Source organism: Macrobrachium nipponense, chromosome 24, assembly GCF_015104395.2.
Source record: "Macrobrachium nipponense isolate FS-2020 chromosome 24, ASM1510439v2, whole genome shotgun sequence".
In the NCBI taxonomy this organism is placed as follows: Eukaryota; Metazoa; Arthropoda; class Malacostraca; order Decapoda; family Palaemonidae; genus Macrobrachium; species Macrobrachium nipponense.
Genome location: NC_061091.1, coordinates 45745777 through 45765207, shown reverse-complemented (window position 1 = coordinate 45765207; position 19431 = coordinate 45745777). Strand labels below are relative to the sequence as shown.

At 36.3% G+C, this 19431-nt stretch overlaps 1 protein-coding gene across 2 annotated transcripts in view; it reads right to left on the bottom strand.

Annotated features, from left to right (window-relative positions):
- The window catches only part of LOC135205596 (transcription factor SOX-17-like), a 203013-nt gene that overhangs the window by 139263 nt on the left and 44319 nt on the right, over positions 1 to 19431 (bottom strand). Inside the window, exon 2 of one of the 2 annotated variants that reach the window (XM_064236365.1) lies at positions 7554 to 8146. The exons of the other annotated variant lie outside the window; for it this stretch is intronic. Coding sequence (XP_064092435.1) covers positions 7554 to 7647 — 94 coding nt within the window. The 5' untranslated portion in view covers positions 7648 to 8146. The remainder of the gene's footprint in view (positions 1 to 7553; positions 8147 to 19431) is intronic. 2 annotated transcript variants of the gene reach the window in all.

The following is a 19431-nucleotide window of genomic DNA, read 5'->3' as shown; positions in this document are numbered from 1 at the left end:
AAATCATGGTACATTCCGTGACAATGAGCGGTGAAAATGCATTCAGTTAAATACATAAGAGAAAGGTTGACTTGAGAAATTCAACAATGACAAATATTAAGAAATTTAGTGAAGTGGGCACTGATATTGAACTTAATAGATATGCAATGCAATGTTAAAGCATAATACAAAATATCAGATAAAAAGAGTGTTAAGAAATATGAGAGTAGAAAATTTACGTTCAAGTAGCATTCTGAGCTTTGTTCTTTGAAATAAAATGGTATTAGATAATAACTTTTTCAAATAGTTGATTATTATTGCTGTTGCTGATGCTTTTGTTGACGTTGAGTTCATATGTTATTGTGGTTATTGATATTATTGCTACTATGATTTATGCTGAGCTTCAAGTAGTCGAGTTATTTGGTACATTTAGTGGGTTCTGAGGTGCTTCTAGTTTATTGTTAATATTATCTTCAACATTAATATTACCTTCAAATGAAACTGCGACCATCAAAGACAAGAATAAGGATGCTGCGAAGTAATGACGACACAAGGAAAAGAGGGGGAGGAATAAGGGGCACAGCAAAGAGAGAAGAACGAAAGGAATAGAATGAATGGGGGTGAGAAAAGTGTAGAACACATAGGAGTGAGAGTGGAGTGGAGTGAAAAGGAAGGAGGGTCCAGTGGAGTGTCTCTAACGAGATTTGGAAAACAAAAAGTGGGCTTAGCTTCCGGCTCGCAGCAATCTCCTCTCTCTCTCTCTCTCTCTCTCTCTCTCTCTCTCTCTCTCTCGCTGATATCGGCATCAAGTTTGAGAGCGACAAGCGGTTGGGAGTGACAGAGAAAGAGACGATTCCGAGTGGAAAGGTAGACCGAAGGAGAGAAGATGTACTGACGCAGAGGCTTATCTGTCCTGGGAACCAAGAAAACAAGTAGAAGAAGGATAAAGGAAAGGACTGTGTTAGACCTAAAGATGATGATGGACAGAGCGTAGAAGAACTGGTTCCAGTATGCAAGGAGACTTCCTCAAGATTTTGCGATGGTGAAACTCCTGAGATGCCTGCTCAAAATAGGCTACTGGAACAGGTTTGAAGAATCTGAGACCCTGAGCGCCAATTGGGAGAGGGAGAGAGAGAGAGAGAGAGAGAGAGAGAGAGAGAGAGAGAGAGAGAGAGAGAGAGCGTAATGCAAGGTTCATGTTTTTTACCTTAAGTTTTTGTGTGCCATATAAAGCTAGTGATCGGATTACTTACATCAAAGCATCATACATCAATTTTCTTTACGTGAACGAATGCAATTTATATGTTCTTGTCCCATCTATGTTAAAATCTATTTATAATTTTTTTTCTTTGCAAACATCAGCAAAATGATTCATTCTTATTAAGCTATATTTAAATATGCATTACAAACAAGTAACGATTTACTAATCCTATGAATTTAAAGTATATGTAACACAACTGCTGTTTACGTAGTAAGAAATTCTTTCAATTGTTATGCAAAATCTCATGGCCATCTGCGATTACTGATCAAGATGCATAGTTGCTAAGGACTGAAATTAACACTTTTTTTTTAAGAAAATGACATTCTGCAAAGTTTGCCAGAATAGAAATCTTTTGCTTTGTAAATCGCCTTCACATTACCTAGACAATTATAAAAGATATTATTTTGCATTCCTTGCGACGCGTTGCTGGAATTTCAACACAATCGAAGACAAAGAGATCATAGATCGATATTCCTTTGTCTTTCGAGTGAATGAATTCAGCCTCTCTTGCGATAACGCTGAGTTCGAAACAATGTTGTCAAAATCCTTTATTGTAAGCTTTTATTGCTTTCGATTAAATCATTTATTAATCTGTTGTTATAAGCTTTGGCTTGATAGGCTCAAATAAACTGTAACAAGTGGTAGTAACTTACATAAATACAACTTCTAAAAATGTACACGTCCACAAAACTTCAACTTCATTTTGTGAAGTTGCTCGAACTTTTCCTGTATTTTCAGGAAAAGACTTCTTCATTCTGAACTATTTTAAGCTTCGGTGTTTCTCTAAAAAGTTACTTAACCACTGCCATTAACTTATTACCCCAGGAGACATTTACCGTTTTTTTGCCTATTGGGTTAACTGTAGAATCAAGTAGAATCAGAATTCCAGTATTCCTGTAAACAAAAAAACAAAAAAACAAGAACAAAAAAGAAAAGGCGTTTTAACGTGACGTTCTGCATTATAATAGAACCGTCACAGAAACGTATGTCGTCAGAGGACTTGTGCTGCGTTGCATGGGATGCCAAGGAAAGCCCTCTAGATAACCCACTGAGATAAGGAGGCGGTCGGCTTTATCTTTTTCTCTCATCAGCAGCTGATAAGGGAAGGGATGTCCGCCCGCCATCGCTTTCCGCTATCATTCGGGCGCGAAAAAAGGAACACTTCATCTGGGAAGTTTCTGAAGAGGTCATTTATGTATTTAGTTATATTTTCATTTTGTTGCATTTTACTTGTATGTGCATATATATATATAGAAAATATATATATAATATATATATATCTATATATATCTATATATATATATATATATATATATATATGTAGTAAATAATTCTTGTGAATTTCCATTGTTTTTAATATGAATCGTTAACCTTCTATGTATAATATGAAAAAGGATTGTATAAATAAGGCCCCTTTCCCTTATCCCTTTATTTTCTCGTTGAACTGTAGAAATGTTGACGTCGCTAAAACTTTTGAAATGCACTTTTTTTAAAACAGGAATTCTGAGTGGGTTGCTGCGGTTTTATTTTAGAAAGATTTCCCTGTGATGATGGCTATGGAAATGGTGGTTTCGAACCCGTTGTTCCGCTCGTCGGACTTTTCCAAAATAGGTGCATTAGTTCTGAGTGACATGCATTTAAAACATGTATGAGAGAGGACCAGAAAGAGAATAATGAATGATTTTACCATTGGGAGAGGTAAGGGTAATAATCTGTGGCATGATGCTATAAACTCTCTCTCTCTCTCTCTCTCTCTCTCTCTCTCTCTCTCTCTCTCTCTCTCTCTCTCAAACACACACACACACACACTCCACCCCATCTGTGACCCACAATATGAAACAACAGAGTACTTGATTTACTACTCAAGTCAGTCAATTTGAAATTCTTCCCTACTATAGGCCTTTCTCTCCTGGTCCTGATATTTCCTTCGCCTTAAAGAGAATTCCATGAGCGAATTCCATCGTAACTTCATTTAATCTCAGTGACGTTTCATATAATTTCAGTATATATTAATTCTAATGTTACTTCGGTAAAATTTTGGTACAGTGATAGAGAGGAAGTTATCTGGTTGTGAAGACAAAGTAATAAATACTTCATCTAGAGAGAGAGAGAGAGAGAGAGAGAGAGAACTTTGAACGTCATTTAATAATTAGATTGTTTATGGCCTGTCGTGAGTAACACTTCATTTTGTAAAGCAGTAAGCATATTAAGTTTATATGCTTTTACATGAAAAAAATCCTCACTTTACTTCTCATGACTCCTGTTGCTAGATTTTAATCAGTAAGCAAATTCATGAGGTATTTCCATGCATGCATATATAGTATGTAGGTACACATGTATTATGATTCATGAAAGTTGTACAAACACCTAAATATACTTATTACAGGCCCCCCCCCCTCTCTCTCTCTCTCTCTCTCTCTCTCTCTCTCTCTCTCTCTATATATATCTATATATATATATATATATATATATATATATATATATATATATATATACATATATATAATATACAATAATTATATATATATATATATTATATAATATAATATATATATAATTGTGAATGCCATAAATGCTAAAACAAACATTGCTGTTTATTTCAGCAAAGTTTATTTATGTGGTGCAAGACGCGATGAGATGTGAGACGAACTCAGATCGAAAATGATAACAATATGTCTTTAGTTTGTTTAACCAAATGTATGTAAACAGGAATGGCTCAGTACTGAGAAGTCAGTTCTCATGGTAAGTTTTCTGCACATGGGGTTCTACTCGACTCTGCCGTTAAAGATGAGCGTGACAGTAACCTGTTTTCTGTTTTCTTTAATTTAGGCCGTTCCAACTAGAGCACTGGGTTGGTGGTCTCCTTGTGTGTGTGTGTCGCGCGCTCGCGCGGTAATTAGAGCTTGACTATTAGGTATGTACTTGAATGTATTCAAAGTGGAATACTTCCACACCGAAATTCCATCGGGGCATTAATTATCAATTACGCCTTTTTCCATCAACATCAATGATACTTGGCATCTCCACTGGCCCCTTCCTCCACCCTCCACCACTGGCCCGCTGCCACCCAACCACTCTCCCCCGCCCTCTTGCAGTATTGCCATATAAACGTCATCATTTTGTCTTTCCCTAAGTGGGTTTCCATGTGTTTCCTGTCGAGGAGAGATTTTCAGACGATGAGTTATATTAACCCCGACCGATAAGGAATCGAAGAGGATTGTTACTCCGTGTTTATACTTCCAGGATGTGGGATTCGAAGACTCTGCTGCGACGACGCTGCTTCTCTTGTGGATCGCGTCCGCCGCCTTTTTTAGGCTTAGTCGGGTTTTTCTCTTCTATGTTATTCTCTTTGAAATGTGCTGTGTTAACAGTGTCTCTTGTTTTCATGTTGGATGTGAAACATGCACATTATACATACATAGATACATATTACAAATATATATGTATATATATATATATATATATATATATATATATATATATATATACTATTGCGTGTTGTGTGAATTCGTGTATATTAATTACTAAGTGCGTGTGTGTGTCATAAAGATTTTCTTGAGGATTTATTGAGTAAACTGCAAAAATATAGATAGATAAGCAGATAGGAAGGTAGATATAAACTTATATCAAAATAATGCATGTTTTCATGCGTGCATGTGTGTGTGAATGCGTATATAGGAGTGGAAGTGCGTGCGTTCCTCCATGACAACTTCTGTCATCTATACACAGGAGATACGACTTTGCTCTTCCTCCTTGGTTTGTTGCTTCGTATTTTGATCTTGCATTGACTGGAGTCCTTAAATATGAAGTTCGTCTTCCAGTTGTTTTACGCTTTCATTCAACATTTATTCGCACGCTTAATGGGCCTTTTCCATCTCCTATGAAATTATTTTCACATACTGTACTCAGAATACACAATTTATGTCAGAATACACAATTTGAAGCCATAGCTAGTGTTTGGCCTTGTGTCAGATGACCTCTGGAAACATTTCCATAACGTTGACATTGGACTGGAATGTTTCGCCGTTAGCGGAGCTTTTCGGACAAGAGCAGAGTTGTGTAAAACTGTCACTGATTCTAAATCGATTTTCTTATTCATTAAAGGATTTAAATTTTCAGAGAATAAGGTATTTTTTCATTTCTGTAACTTAATTAAATTTGCTTGAACTGACTAAGGATATATATATATATATATATATATATATATATATATATATATATATATATATATATATATATTACACACCACACACACACATGTTTATATATATATCTATATATATATAATATATATATAGATACTCATTTCATTAAATTAAGCCACAATTTCAATTTTAATCGTATAAAATTAGTCTAAGTCTCCTTAGATTGGTTAGATTTATAATTTTAATACTAAATTTCACTACAGTTTTATTAAATCTATTCACGCATCTTGAAGTATCAATTGATTATATTGTTTATAATTTAGTAATTATTTTGATAAATTTCATTATTTACATATTCAGAATTACTGTAAATTATATTTACTTATTAATTTTGCCTAATTAACATTCCAAAAATTTTATTCGATTGTTATTAATTCTTAATTTTTTAATCAATTCGTTTATTTCTAAAGCGATTAAACAATTAGTTATATTTTTATTTCCATGAAATTTATATCTTTTATCATGTTTTATCAAACTCATTTTTATTTCAAAATTTATCGTGTAAAGTGCCACTATTTCATGCTGCTTTCTTCCTGTCTCAAAGGTCATCAGATTTTTATTAACCATTTCGAACACCAGATTTATTGTTCGAGTTCTTATGCACGAAATCTTTTCGGGTTTCCGATTCAGGTTAAGGAAAAAATTTTCAACAGATTTTTTTGTCTTATGAAAGAGAAATAAGAAGTCACAAGACTGCCATTCATCTTACAGAATTTCTTGTAACGATGATATTTCTCTCTCTCTCTCTCTCTCTCTCTCTCTCTCTCTCTCTCTCTCTCTCTCTCTCTCTCTCATTTATTACTCTGCTCTTTTAGGCAAATTAAGCTTGAATGAAGAAAAAACTAAACTTCCGATTCTCCAACTTTTACTAAGTTTCTCTCTCTCTCTCTCTCTCTCTCTCTCTTCTCTCTCTCTCTCTTTCTCTCTCATTATCACGACTCCCTTTGCCATTTTTGTAAGCGATGATGTTTTCTTCTTATGTGGAGTATCTATCGGGAGACCACATTGGTCACGCTCCGTGCCTCTGCTGGTCAGTGCTACCTGACCTCACGTCTTCCCAGGTGGGAAAAGGTCAGCTTCTGACCTTTGGATCGCCCGGCCTCCCTCTAAGCCGCTCACAAGGAAGTGATCAAGAGCGGGGTGGCAATTAGGAGACATTGTGAAACGCAGGTTTTGCAAAAGAAAGACAAGAAAACAAGAAAATGAAAACAGTGTCGGGGATATCACGAGTGCCTCGCTCTCGCTGTGTAGCGAGTCTGGAAAAGCTTTATGGAGTTATTGACTTCAACTGAAGATATGACCTTTTTAATGTTGATATCTTTTATATGGTATTATTATAAATGTCATCAACTTCTTTTGTTTATTATTTTCATTATAATCATTATGCTGATGATATAAATGTGGGATGACTGCTGCTGCAGTTGGTGATGTTTATATATGTGGAGTTTATGTTCCTTGATTTAGGTCTCGATCTCTAAGACCATACAGAAGCCATCATCATCATCATCATAATCCTTTTATGCATCTGAAAGCCCTCCTACCATTTCGTTTAGAAGACCGGGCTTATCTATTTGTGAGCAGTAATTTATTATTTTTTTTATTGATAATTAAGTAATGAAGTGTGAATTTATACCGTTTCCATTGAATTCACTTTTTATCCAAATGCCGGGCTCTTGCTCCACCAGCAGACCGGCCGAAGTAGTACTTCATGAGGAGGAGAAAGGACTATGGCAATACCTACTTACGGAAATAACCTATCTATCTATTTATCTATCTATCTATCTATCCACCTCTGTGTGTGTGTGTGTTGGTATTTCTGTAAGTTTTGTCAATAGCCTTATCTCTTATTTATTCAAGAAATGGTTCGACCATTTTCTTCGGGGTCAAGTACTACTTCGTCGGTCTGCTGGTGGAGCAAGAGCCACACCCAGGGAAGAATATTAATCAAGAAAACAGCTAATAATACATCGTGTGGAAAGAAGAGTTATAACATGAATGAGCAGCATTTTTGCACGAGACGAAGTTATATATGAAAAAGGAATCACTGGGAATTCTGTGTCACGAGAGAGTGCAGACGAGGTCACAACCGGGAAGGAGGAGGTACTCACCGAGCATCTTGGAAAGATCGGCGTTGTGGAGGTCGGGGTTTTCGTCAGCCAGCTTCTTCCTTTCCCTCTTGGCCCACACCATGAAGGCGTTCATGGGCCTCCGGATGCGGTGCTCTCTGCGGGCCTTTTCACTCGCCCCACGGGGTCCTCCGCATCCTGGATCCCACCGTCCACCTCCCGCTAGCACTCCGCACCCCCTCCACCACCTCCTGCAGGATAGGGCTCCGGGCCCCTAGGATGGTGGTGCTGGTGGTGGTGATGAGGGTGAGGGTGGTGGTGCCCAAGCTGGGACAGCAGTGGGGAAGGGGAAACGCCTCCGTACATGATGCCCCCGCCATGCCCAGTGCCATGGTGGATGGATCTCAGAGGCCCTGACCCGATGGGACACTCAAGCTGACCTGCCATGGCACTGCTATGGTAAGAGCTGCCCATGATGCCCCCGTGAGGACTGTAATGTCCTGCGGGGCTTTCCGACAGGTGGGTAGACATGGAAGTGGGCGTCACATTGTCGTTATAATCCAAATGGGCGTGACTGGGTGATGGAGTAGCTACGCCCACTGAAGGCAGGCCAAAGCCAGGTAATGAACATTCACCTGTAAGTAGAGAGGAGTCTTATGAGAAAAATACATCATAACAAAAATAACAGTAAGTCGTTCAAGTCAGAATCTCAGTGACGAATTGTCATTTTCATAGTAAAACCAGAAGTTTGAGGAATAGTGCATAAAACAAAAAATTTCGTCCTTTAAGCTCCCCCATCATTATGGATAGTACTACCCACATGCTACGTATTCATTCATTATTCACTCTCGCTAGAACTAGTGGATTTATTTTGAAATTCTTCATAATGATACTAATGCTTATTTTGCATAGAACTTAAAGACTATTGACATTTTGATTTTAAAAAAGTTAATCACTGGAACCTTTCATTATATATACCCTGTACCATTGGATTTCTCTGCCTCTTGTAAGTAGCTTGTTGTTATATCTGTACTGGACGTGCTTGCAGTGTATTGTAGATGCTCCCGACATCTCTGGAGGTGATCAGTGTTTAATAAAGAAAACAACTTTTTTATTCCTTCTATTTGCTTTCGAGTCAAAAGATCTTGTCTCCTTCAAGTTTCATGCACCACACCGTGATTTTATTTGTTCAATACTTGATTATTTTCCTTTTTTCCGTCTGCTTCTTTCGCCTGTGGGAATTCTATTTTGAGACCGCTCGTTTTGAAAGTCGTTAGCCTTTCTGGCTTTTCGATGAAAATGTTTTTATAATGTTGCACAAAACAATTATAACAGGCGAAACATGACGCATACTCTATTTTCAAACCTCTCGTTGATCAGTTTCCCTCTCACTCAATTTCCAGGTAAAGAGCAACTCATTTAATGGTCGCCAGTCGCGACTAATCAATTCACCTTAACATTCTGGGACTTGTGACGTCATTCTCTTCCAATTTTGGTAACTTCCTCATCGGAATGCCACGAGGAACTTTCGATGACTGAGATATTTCGGAGTTGCTCTGTTTGTTGCCTCTGCGAAATTTAGTTTTCTTGAAGGCTGAGTGTATAAAAATCGGGAAATCTTTGGATATTCAGTATGTTATTGAATAAATATATATATATATATATATAATATATATATATATATATATATATATATACTACAAACATACACACACATTATTTATATGTGTATATATATATATATATATATATATATATATATATATTATATATATGTACACTGATATGGTCAGAATAGGATTTTTGAGGTATTCAAAAAATTATATCTCCTATATATAAAAATGGATGTGTATGTTTGTGTGTATGTGTATCGCCTACATAAACTTTAACATGCATTGAGTAATTTCAACCAAATTTTGTATACATATAACTTAGCATCGAGGAAAGAATACTGTGGGGGTAAGACATCACTGGCACCAAAGGGATGAGATAGGGGTGAAAATAAAGATAACAGAAAAGACAGATATTAGTGTCTAGCCACTAGTTTTTGAGCTTGCTAAAATGAATAGTGACACTCCTGATGCCCTTCAAGTCCAAGTTCAGCCCCAACTGGGAGGTGGTGGGTGAAAAGGTATGGGAAGGGGATGAAATGTAAAAATAACCAAAAGCTACAGATATTAGTGTCTAATCCATAGCTTTCGAAGTTGCTGAGATGTATAGTGACACTCCTGATGCACATTAAGTCCAAGTTCAGCCCTGATGGGAATGTCAAAAATGATGTATAATAGTGTCTAATCCATAGTTTTTGATATTGCCAAGATGAACACAGATACTCCCAGTGCCCTTCAAGTCCAAATTCAGCCCCAATAAGAATAGCAGTGAGAAGTGGTGAAATATAAAATGTCAAAAATGCTGGGCAATGTAACTGAAGCAATAATCTTAACAGGAGAGAGAGAGAGAGAGAGAGAGAGAGAGAGAGAGAGAGAGAGAGAGAGAGAGAGAGAGAGCGTGTAGGAGGAGAGAGAGAGAGAGAGAGAGAGAGAGAGAGAGAGAGAGAGAGAAAGACTGTCAATTGACATTCAGAGTTTTCCCGGGCAGCGCCAGGATGGTCAGCTAGTATTGATAAATTCCCTTTCAAAAGAGAGGGAGAGAAAGTGAGATTATGATTATTAATAATCATTAACGGTACATGATTTCAGACAACAAAAATCTCTTAAAATGAAAGATATGACTATAAATGACTATAGAAACAAGTGACGTCACTTCCGAGATGACGTTATGAGATACTATACAAAAGTTCTGTTCACAGAGCAATCTTGACGCTTTGTGACGAAACATGACGCAATCGACTCATGTACGTTCTGGACAAGAATGGTTGATGTAGCCTAACTACGAAATACTGGCAAGACAAGGCAATTATACAAGTTCAGTACCATACCACGTGGCTAAATCATATGACTGAAATGCAAAAAAGAAGAGAAAGACTGGGCCGCCTTTATCTTTAAGGCGATGAAAAATTTCAGGAAACAAGACGAAGAGTTCGGGGACTTTTAATTACTAACATCTTGCTTTTGAACAGGGATCTCTCTTCTTACATGCTGCGTTATTTTTAACATTAATTCTAAGTTGATCTCATTATGGAATCTGAACAGAAAACATACATTTTTACAATAACATAATAGTACTGAAGGGAATTTACATTTCACAAAGGCATTATATAAGAATTTGTATATAGATATATATATATATATATATATATATATATATATATATATATATATGTATAAATAAAGGTTTTTTCCACGAAGGAAAAAAATGAAAAGCGAGTGGCAAAAACCTTTATTAATACATAGCATCACGTTTTATATACTTCGTGATCAAGTTATTCATATGTATATGTATATATATATATATATATATATATCTATAATATATATATATATATATATATATATATGTATATATATAGATACATATAATATATATTATAATACATTTATATTTATAATATATATATATATTTATATATATATAATACATTTACAATTTATATATATGTAAATATATATATATTTTTTTTTTTTTAACATATATATTAAAATATATATAAATATATATATATATAATATATTATATATGAATGTGTGTTTTGAAAAATTACAGTAGATGCACGTGAATTCATTATATAAGAGAATACCACAGGAAAATGATGGGCAGAAGTTCAGAACCAAGTGTTTATTCACGCATCTTAGGGGCACAAAAAAAAATAAAAACTGAAAGTGCTTGATGCTGAACTTCTACCAGTCAATTTACTGTGGTATTCGCTTATATATACATATATATATATATATATATATATATATATACATACATATATATATAATTATTATATTGTATGTAAAATCTAACCGTGACCCGTTTTCACCCTAGCTTACTAGCGGTTTTCAACAACTGTATTGGAGTTAGGCTGCTAGTCCCATGTCCTATTGCACCTACTGTGCATTTCAGGTCCGTGTCTAATCGATTTGCGTCGATAAAATCTCACCAAAGTATCGAATATGGATCGTATTTTGGAAATAGCTACTAATATGCAGTGATGATGTCTAATGTGGACAATTAAGGCACTTATCAGAGTAAATCAAAGAAATTTAAGGGGAACGTAGCTAAATTTAGTAAGTACCAAGAGAGAGGCTAGTTATGACGTAAATTATGACATCAGACATAATAGCAGGTTCCCAGTAGTGTGAATCACAAATATTTAGCCCTCTTTTAGAATAAGTATTAAAGGAAAGGCTAGGCAAATCACTGTTGAGAATGACGATAATATTACGGTTTCCATTGGTGATACCATGGTAATGAATAAGAATTTGGTATATATACACATAACAACATCATTGCCAGGGAATTTGGTAAATATAGAAATGGCAATATCACTATTTTCATTGTACAGTTTTATGTTGACTATAGGAATACATAGCAGTTACAACGCAATTTCTATTTACCTTTTGGCTATCAGTTATACAAGACTTTTGGAATTGGTGAAATACAATCATATTGTAACGAAAATACGATCATTTAGAGGTGGTTGGTACGATATTTTGCCCAGATGTATGTGCCTGGTAACCTTGCATAATAGTCAACACCGCCGACAACAAGGCGAGGGCAGCAGATTGTCATTGGTCAAAGCCAGGTTATAATACGTGACTGCTGCTTCACCTATGGCAAGCCTAGCAAATTGTCCTTGTGGCTTCAGGACTGCTTTCGTGTTGCGTGTTTTTTGCAGTATACAACAAAGAAAGAATCCTATGCGTCATATGCTAATTATTAACGGGTAAGTGTTTAATAAGGCAATACACAAACACCAAACGATTTAGACAAGAGGACAATGGTGACCTTAAAAGGGATTATACCAGAATGATGAGTATGTAAAAGAGAGATATACAAATATTTTGTTTATATCAAGGTGTTTCTAACCTGTCAGACCAAGAATAAACAATAGCCGAATTTGCTTGACTAATAAACTATCTCACTGATTAGCTGCAACGACCATTTTTAACAACTCGCTTACTCTACTGACCTCATTTTATTATATTATATATTAATATATATATATGGGTGTGTGTGTGTATATATATCTTAAATTTCATTTATGTATTATGTGCATGTGCATTTATGTATGTACCATATCTGTCTATATGTGTATGTATACGGCATATGTATTGATGTATGCTCTATCATCCTCCTCCCTGATGTCGAAGTATGAATAATAACAATAATGAAGTTGATTATAATATTAATAACAAGAATAATGAATGATAATAACTAATGAATATTAATGTCATTTTTATCATTATGATTTATATCTTTATCAATACTTTATGAGGCCGTGTGCATAGAAAAACAAAGTATGTTAAATAATGCATTTTTATTCATTGGCTAAATACTGGTCTTTATCCACATAGAGCCTAAGACCGTTTGGCAAATTTCGCGGGTATCAGAACGATGCTTTACGTATCCTTGAAACTCCAGGGTAACGATGGTTTTCACTTAGTGTGTGTAAGACTTGGTGCATATTTCAAATCAACAGAAATATGGATTGAGCCATGGAACTGTATTACAAAATTAATATTCTCATTTAATGCCCATTCCCTAATTGTACTCTACTTGGGAGTTTGAATGTGTGAAACAATATAAGAATTCCATATGCTATTGTTACTACAACTACCAACATCTGAGTCTTCATTCATAAAGTATATGGGCGGGGTATTATAGTAAGGTACGTCACTGCAGTATCAATGAGTGGGAGGGTCTTTAGTAATGACGTTATACTAGCCTCTATGTAAGAGCCTGCTAGATTTAGCCAAGTTTCCCTTTAAATGTCTTTGATTTACTCTGATAAGTGCGTTAATTATCAAAATTTGACATCACTGCATATTTTTGCCAATTAGGCTGTGGCTTCAAATAGCTATTTCCAAAATACGATCCATATCCAATGTTTTGGTGAGGTTTTATCGACGAACATCAATTAGACACGGCCCTGAAATGCACAGTAGTATAGTGTACTAAACACCAGCTACATACAGCTACATACTTCAGAGCTTCAATTAACAGAGGCTCAGTGGCAATTTAGAGCGCCTCCTCAAATCACTACTGCGTCCGGTACACAGATATGCATTCCTTTTGTTTAGTGTCGCTCTGTTTTTCTTGTCTCTATCATTTCACATTGTCCAAATAGTCCTTGGGCAACTGGCCTTTTTCCCTTCGCCTTCTCAGTAGGTCAGAGAGAGAGAGAGAGAGAGAGAAAGTAAGGGAAATGGAATTAGAGAGTTTTGTGAATATAAGATAGAGAAAAGAGAAACAGAAATAAGAGAAGCAAAAAATAGAGAAAAGGGAGACATAAATAAGAGTAGCGAAATACACTGTTTTGTCATCCAAAGTTATTTGAATGACAAAATCTAAGGATGATTTTTAGTTTTTACTATGTATACTGGGTAATTGAAAAATACATCTCATTCTCTCTCTAAAACCTCGCTTTACCTTCCCAAAATCCTCCTTCTTCCCCAGGCCTCTCTCTCTCTCTCTCTCTCTCTCTCTCTCTCTCTCTCTCTCTCTCTCTCTCAGTACTACTCCTGTTCCTCTTTTTACCTGCCTAACTCTCTTAGATCTCACTTTACCTTCCCACTCCAATCTCCTCGATGTCTCTTTCTCCTTCTAATAGCACATCTCTCTCTCTCTCTCTCTCTCTCTCTCTCTCTCTCTCTCTCTCTCTCTCTCTCTCTCTCTTTCTCTCTCTCTCTCTCCATCCAGCATCCTTCTTCTAATCCCCCGGGAAGAGACACCCTGATCGCCTTCATTATCAGCATCATCACTGGTCGACTCCAATTGCAGCCGATGTTTGCAACTTAATTGGCTCATTAGATAATCTCAGCCTGGTCGCCAGATATCACAGCATCACAGAGATCATCATCTCGGGGACCGTGAGATCATCCAAACTTTATCGTGCGGCATCAGACGTAAATTGGAATTGACGACCAACTTTGCAAATGTTGAGAATTAAACTTCTTCCTGGATTTTTTTTTTTTTTTCATAAATCTCTTTTCATAAATTGGATGGCATTTGTTGTTTACCTTCTCACACAAAGATGAGTACTTACATACATGACTTTTTAAACGCTGCGTCAATATTTTCAACGTTTTAAATTGTCATTGTTTTTTTTTTACTTCCTACGCAGAAACAGCTCCTTGGATGGTTTTTAGTAGGACACTAATACTGAAGGCTTTTAACACGTATGCTTTCAATGTCTTGTTAGAGTTCGTGCATTTCTCTTTGCATTAATGTACTGTAAGCTTTTGAAGATAAAGCTGTGTACATCTGATTGGATTTGTTCTTATGTTCGTTCTCACTCACCCTCGATGTGGGACCACCTTGACATGGCGAGGGGCACTTAAACCTGGAATTTTTTCTAAGATTCGTGGCTTCGTTTTTGTGGAATTTTCCAATTTTGGTAAAATTTATTGGACCTGATAAATGGGCAAAGATATGTTAGCTGGGTCTGGGTTTATATCTGAAACTAATAGTGGGAACTGTGTTAGGATGACCAACTACCCTATAATGTTTGGGCCTGAGGGATATGCCTCAAGGGCGGAACTATTCTGCAGGGCTGGGCCATGGATTCTTAGGCTGGTCTGGTTCTGGGAATAGGACTCTGCATTTTGTTCGGTTTGCCCATATTGTGATTTAGGTGGGGATGATTGTAGTCGTGTAATATTCTAAGTCCCAACAAGTGGTTTTGGCTTATGCTTGGGCCACCCTAATTATGTTGTGCCATCCCTGGGGGCGGACATTTGGAAGTCGACTCCTACTGGTGCCATTGGTGAAATAATAAACTCCATGAAAGGCTGATGAAATCTTTTTAATATTTTCTGGTTTACTTAATATTTTCTATTGTTATTCAATCTTTATGGGTAGTAGCAATAAAGAATCGAGTACCCCTGGGCCCTATTGATAATACCATTTTAAGTTTGGAAAAGATTAGGAAACCTTCTAGTGACATTACATTGTAACCCTGGTGGACATGCAAATGCCAGGAAAGTCATGGAACTATGAAGTCGGCTTTCACCAGAAACAGCAGACAAAAATGTGAGTATTACCATATAGATATAGAATATTGAAAAGCAAGAGCCCATTTCCTCTTGTAAATTAAAAGGTCACGAAAGGAAGTGGACAATTTTCATATCATCATTAAATTCAAAAAACATCTCTGACGTTAGTTTGGAAGAAATACAAAAATAGCAGGCAAATTTATCAAGATCAATGGTTGTGAAGTAGCAGATCCTCAGTTACTTGCAAATGAGTTTGCTAATAATGTTGCAGATGTTGCAAAGAAAACTGATCACAGACCCTATTCTGCTCAAAGAATGGTAATGGAACAGTTAGAAATTTGTTTTAATACATTAAGGAATGAATAATACAATGTACCTTTTATTATTTGGGAATTTGAATCAGCATTGAGTAAGTGTAGTGAATCATCTCCTGGACTGGATGATGTAATATATTCAATGATTAAAGATACCATGAAAATACTAGATTCTTCATATTAAGCATGATAACCATATCTAAGCTATGGGAGATGTTAAAATTACTGCCATTTGTGAAATGAACGAAAGACCCTTTAAAGACAGAGAACTATCGCCCCATTGCACTGGCATCATATCTGTTAAAGATCATGGAAAATAATTGTGAATACTCGTTTGATGTGATACTTGGAGATTGGTGAATATCTGTCGCCTGTTCAGTTTGATTTTCGAATTAAGCACTTCATGAATGAGGCGTTGGTTCGAATGGAATCTTCAATATGTGGAGGATTTGCTAATAAACGACATCACATCACTTTTATTTGATCTTGAGAAGGCTTATGATGCAACATGGCAATTTCCCTCTTTTCATCAAGGCTTTTTTAAAGAGTAGGTTATTTCAGTTTCAGGCTGGAGCAACAATGCCAGATGTATTCAAAAGAGAAGAAGGAGAGTCACAAGGAAGTGTTCTAAACATAACCTTCTTCACCTTATCAATCAATTGGAGTATCCAAAATAATTCCCCAAGACGTAGTTTATTCTCTCTTTGTCGATGGCAGTGGCTGAATGCCACCTTCAGCTGTGCTGGTAATATAGTAAAGTGGACTGAGATGAATGGTTTTAGATTTGCAGCAAGTAGCACGGTAACTAAGCACTTTTGCTGTATAAGAGGACTCCATTTTGAGCCAGATCTGTTCATACATGGGCCGAAAATTCCATGTTTTGGTGAAACAATGTTTCTTGGGTTGATTTTTATAGCAAGCTGACTTGGATCCCACATCTGAAATGTATCAGGACAAAATGCTTGAATGGAATCACTGTAGTGAAATTTCTGTCCCACACATCGTGGGGTGCAGACTGAACTCAGATATTAAGACTATACAAAGCTTTGGTCTTGTTAAAATTGATTTATGGGTGTGAATTGTACACCTCTGCCTAATAGCCTTGAAATACTGAGTTCAATTCATCATGGAGGAGTAAGATTAGCTACACGAGCATTTAAGTCATCTCCCACTGAGAGCTTGCTCGTAGACTCTGGTGAGATGCCTCTGGATCTTCATTACCAACATATTCTGGTTAGGAGCTTGTACAGATTTCAGAGGCTCCATAAATCCTTAACCAGCATTTATATCAGAAATTCTATAAAAATCGCCCCAAGCATCCCCAACCAGTGATTTTACCAAATAGGTATTCAGTTAACCCCTGGAACCTTACAGAGGTAAAATTTTGTAGATATTTTAATTCAACTAAAGCAGAAAAATCCTGAGACAATGAAATCAGTATTTTTAGATCATTGCTTTCACACGATAACTCCTCAGATACTGGAGTCAGCTTTGGAGTGGTCTTCCCTGATGTAGAAAGAAGTGGAATGCCTACTTTTAGTGGGAAAAAAAGCCAAAGGAATAAATTTTTGCCGGGTGGCTTCCCATGTTGGGGTGGTTGGGAACGAGCAAGCTGATCAACTTCGTAAGTCAGTAGTCACCTTCCCAGAGCCCAGGTGTCTACTAGCATATCAGGATGTATATCCTCTAGAGTCTAGAAAATCAGAAAATGGAAAAGCTTTGGCAGTCCCTTTGGGAAAATATTGCAACATACACAGTACTATGTCATCAGTGTTTCCTTGGTCATACCTTTATATGCCAAAGAGATAATAAACGATATTGTGAAGGCTAAGGATTGGATATACAAGACTCCCTCATAGGTTCTTGATGTCAGGCAAAAATCCTCCATTCTGCGATGACTGTATTGTGCTGGTCGAATGCCCCAGTCTTGGAGTCTAAGACCTAGATTTCTCTCTTGGGGGCTTGGCAGAGATGGACATTTTATCTCCGCAACGATTATTGGGGAGGATTGTAGTTTAGAGCAGCTATATAGGGAGACGGGTCTTGTCAACAAAATCTAGATCATATATATATATACAGTATGTTTTGGGTATGCGAGCAAATATAAAATAAACAATCATAGTAATATACAATTCTAAACACTTGTAATTTTCATACATATATTATATTTGCGAAGATAGTAGCATATAAGAGACATGAGGTATGACAAGGCTCAAATATAGATATATTAGATAAGTAAAGATAATAGCATGTAAGAGGCATCAGATATGATCTTTGTCATATCTCTTAACTCTTATGTACTGTTATCTTCGTATATCTAACATAGCTATATGTATGAAAATTAAGGTTGTTCAGAAGTTTTATATTATGATTGTTTATTATTCTATATTTTTTCGTCTCTTTCAGCCTGATGGTGTGGACAGAGCATATCCGAACGTTGCTAATTTTTTTAGTTGATAATAATTTCGTCCTCTAGTGGGTTCGAACCAGTGCCCAGAGGGCTGAGGAGAAATCAGGACTCCAGTGACATCATCGACTCGGCCAACAATTGAGGTATAAGTTGATACCTATTCCGACCTTACAAATCACTGTCGAACACAGGTATTTGTAATTAGAATAGATATCGAACGTTTGCCGCCTGAACCCATTTATGAATATTTATCACATCACCATGACTCATGTGTATCGTCGGAATCAGTATCAACTCATACCTGACTTGTTGGCCGAGTCGATAATATCACTGGGTTCCTGATTTCTCCTCAGTCTGCTGAGCGCAGGTTCAAACCCACGAGAGGAAGAAATTATTATCAGCTAAAAAATTCCCCTTCAGTTAATATATATAAAAAAAATATATTAATTCCGAGGTAGAGCGAATTGGATAGTAAAGGACATTTGTAGCACTATGTATGTTTATGAATCACAGTCGTATACACGTATATATATATATATATATATATATATATATATATATATATATATATATATATATATATATGTATGTATGTATATATAAAAACCTTATTTATTTTAGTTTCCTAATTCATTCTATTACTGTTCTAGAAGCCATAAATCAATCAATCCAATCGTTCCTCACTTCGTCTGTTTAGCTCTCTCTCTCTCTCTCTCTCTCTCTCTCTCTCTCTGTTGGGAGAGACTTAAAATATTAAAGGAGATAAGTAGGAATTGTTATGCAAAATGCTACAATCAGAAGGGATGAAAAACAATCAATAGAGATGACAAATCTCACGAAAGACCAAAGTTCCCAGAGCATCGAATGTCTCAGGAGAGATGATAATATCACGAGAGACGGAAGCTATTGCAAGTGACTGGAACTATTATAGAAATTAAAATTGTCAGGAAATCTTAAGTCTGTTAAGAGACCAAAACATTAAAAGGATTCGAAACTACAGAAGAGGTCGACACTAATCGGAGTTGTCGAACTCAGCAAAGGAGGTTGAAATTAACAGGAGTTACTGAAACTATAAAGAAATTACTCAAAATGTT